We start from the raw sequence: 1,278 nt of genomic DNA, 5'->3' as shown, positions 1-1,278 counted from the left end.
GATTATCTATTGTTTTTCATTTATCCACTTCCAACATACTCTGTCACACTACGTTTTAATTCTTATTATCTCACCCAAACGTACGTAGTTTACTCATTCACCCCTGACTCAACCTGACTCACTCACTCACAATCACACTTACTTACACACAGTCTCATTCACTCAGATCAGTCACTCACTACCACAGCCTTATAAACACACTCATTCACTGTCTCACCCTGCACTTCCCCCGCCCAAAGGGAAGACCTACGGGCGTTCCCTCACAACACTCTCGCGCATCTCCTGTTACATTACACGTCAACGCAGCAGATAAGGAGTATTTACGATGATCTGGAGTATTCATGGCGTCTTGAAGTGTACTTGCAGTGACTAATGATATCGTATCCTTCCTCCTCAGAATCCGGCGTGGGCGGTGGGATGATCGGCGTTCTCGTGGGCGTGGCGCTGATCTCCGCTGTGGTGGGCGCCGCTGTTATGGTCGTCCTGCTGAGGTGCCGCAAGTAAGTTGATGTTGTTGTTGTTATTATAATGGTGTAAGGCCAAGAGACAGAGATGGGGAGGATATAGGGATGGGGGAGGGAAGGTCAGGTAAATCAGTATCTGTATCTATATCTATATTTATATTTATATTATATCAATATTTGTATCTATCTGTCTTTCTTTCTATCAGTCTGTCTATCTGTCCATCTATCTATCTATTTATAGACACGTTTTACATACATACATACACACATACATATATATATATATATATATATATATATATATATATATATATATATATATATATGTGTGTGTGTGTGTGTGTGTGTGTGTGTGTGTGTGTGTGTGTGTGTGTGTGTGTGTGTGTGTGTGTGCGTGCGTGTGTGTGTGTGTGATAGATAAACTGATTGACTGAATGATAAATAGATAGATAGATAGATAGGTAGATAAATGGATAGATGGATAGATATAAACATAGTCCATATCTATATAGACATCGATAGAGATACAGATGCAGATATCACATCCCTGAAATAGTAATGACTCTGAGCTGCCTCATGATTATCCTAATGATTTAATTCTCCGCAAATCAGTTGGGGCAGATACAATTAAACCCAAATAACGTTTCATGTTAATGGCTGATGCAGTGAATGGTAATTGCTGGTTAATCATATGTTTGGCTTTTATGCTAATTTCCGTCAGTTAATTCGTTCATCAGCATCATTATAATGACTTTTGTATCGATATCAATCCCACGGACACCGAACACCGCATTCACAAAAGTATTTAGAAAAT

General features: G+C 39.4%; 1 protein-coding gene across 1 annotated transcript in view; it reads left to right on the top strand.

Moving 5' to 3' along the window:
* The first annotated feature begins 394 nt into the window (after positions 1–394).
* Positions 395–1,278, top strand: part of LOC125027559 — a 13,063-nt gene continuing 12,179 nt past the window's right edge. The window contains exon 1 of the mRNA XM_047616653.1: positions 395–500. Coding sequence (XP_047472609.1) covers positions 418–500 — 83 coding nt within the window. The 5' untranslated portion in view covers positions 395–417. The remainder of the gene's footprint in view (positions 501–1,278) is intronic.

The sequence above is a fragment of the Penaeus chinensis genome, chromosome 7 (assembly GCF_019202785.1).
Source record: "Penaeus chinensis breed Huanghai No. 1 chromosome 7, ASM1920278v2, whole genome shotgun sequence".
Taxonomy (NCBI): domain Eukaryota; kingdom Metazoa; phylum Arthropoda; class Malacostraca; order Decapoda; family Penaeidae; genus Penaeus; species Penaeus chinensis.
The sequence above is the reverse complement of the archived record's forward strand: the minus strand, read 5'-3'. Positions and strand labels throughout refer to the sequence as shown.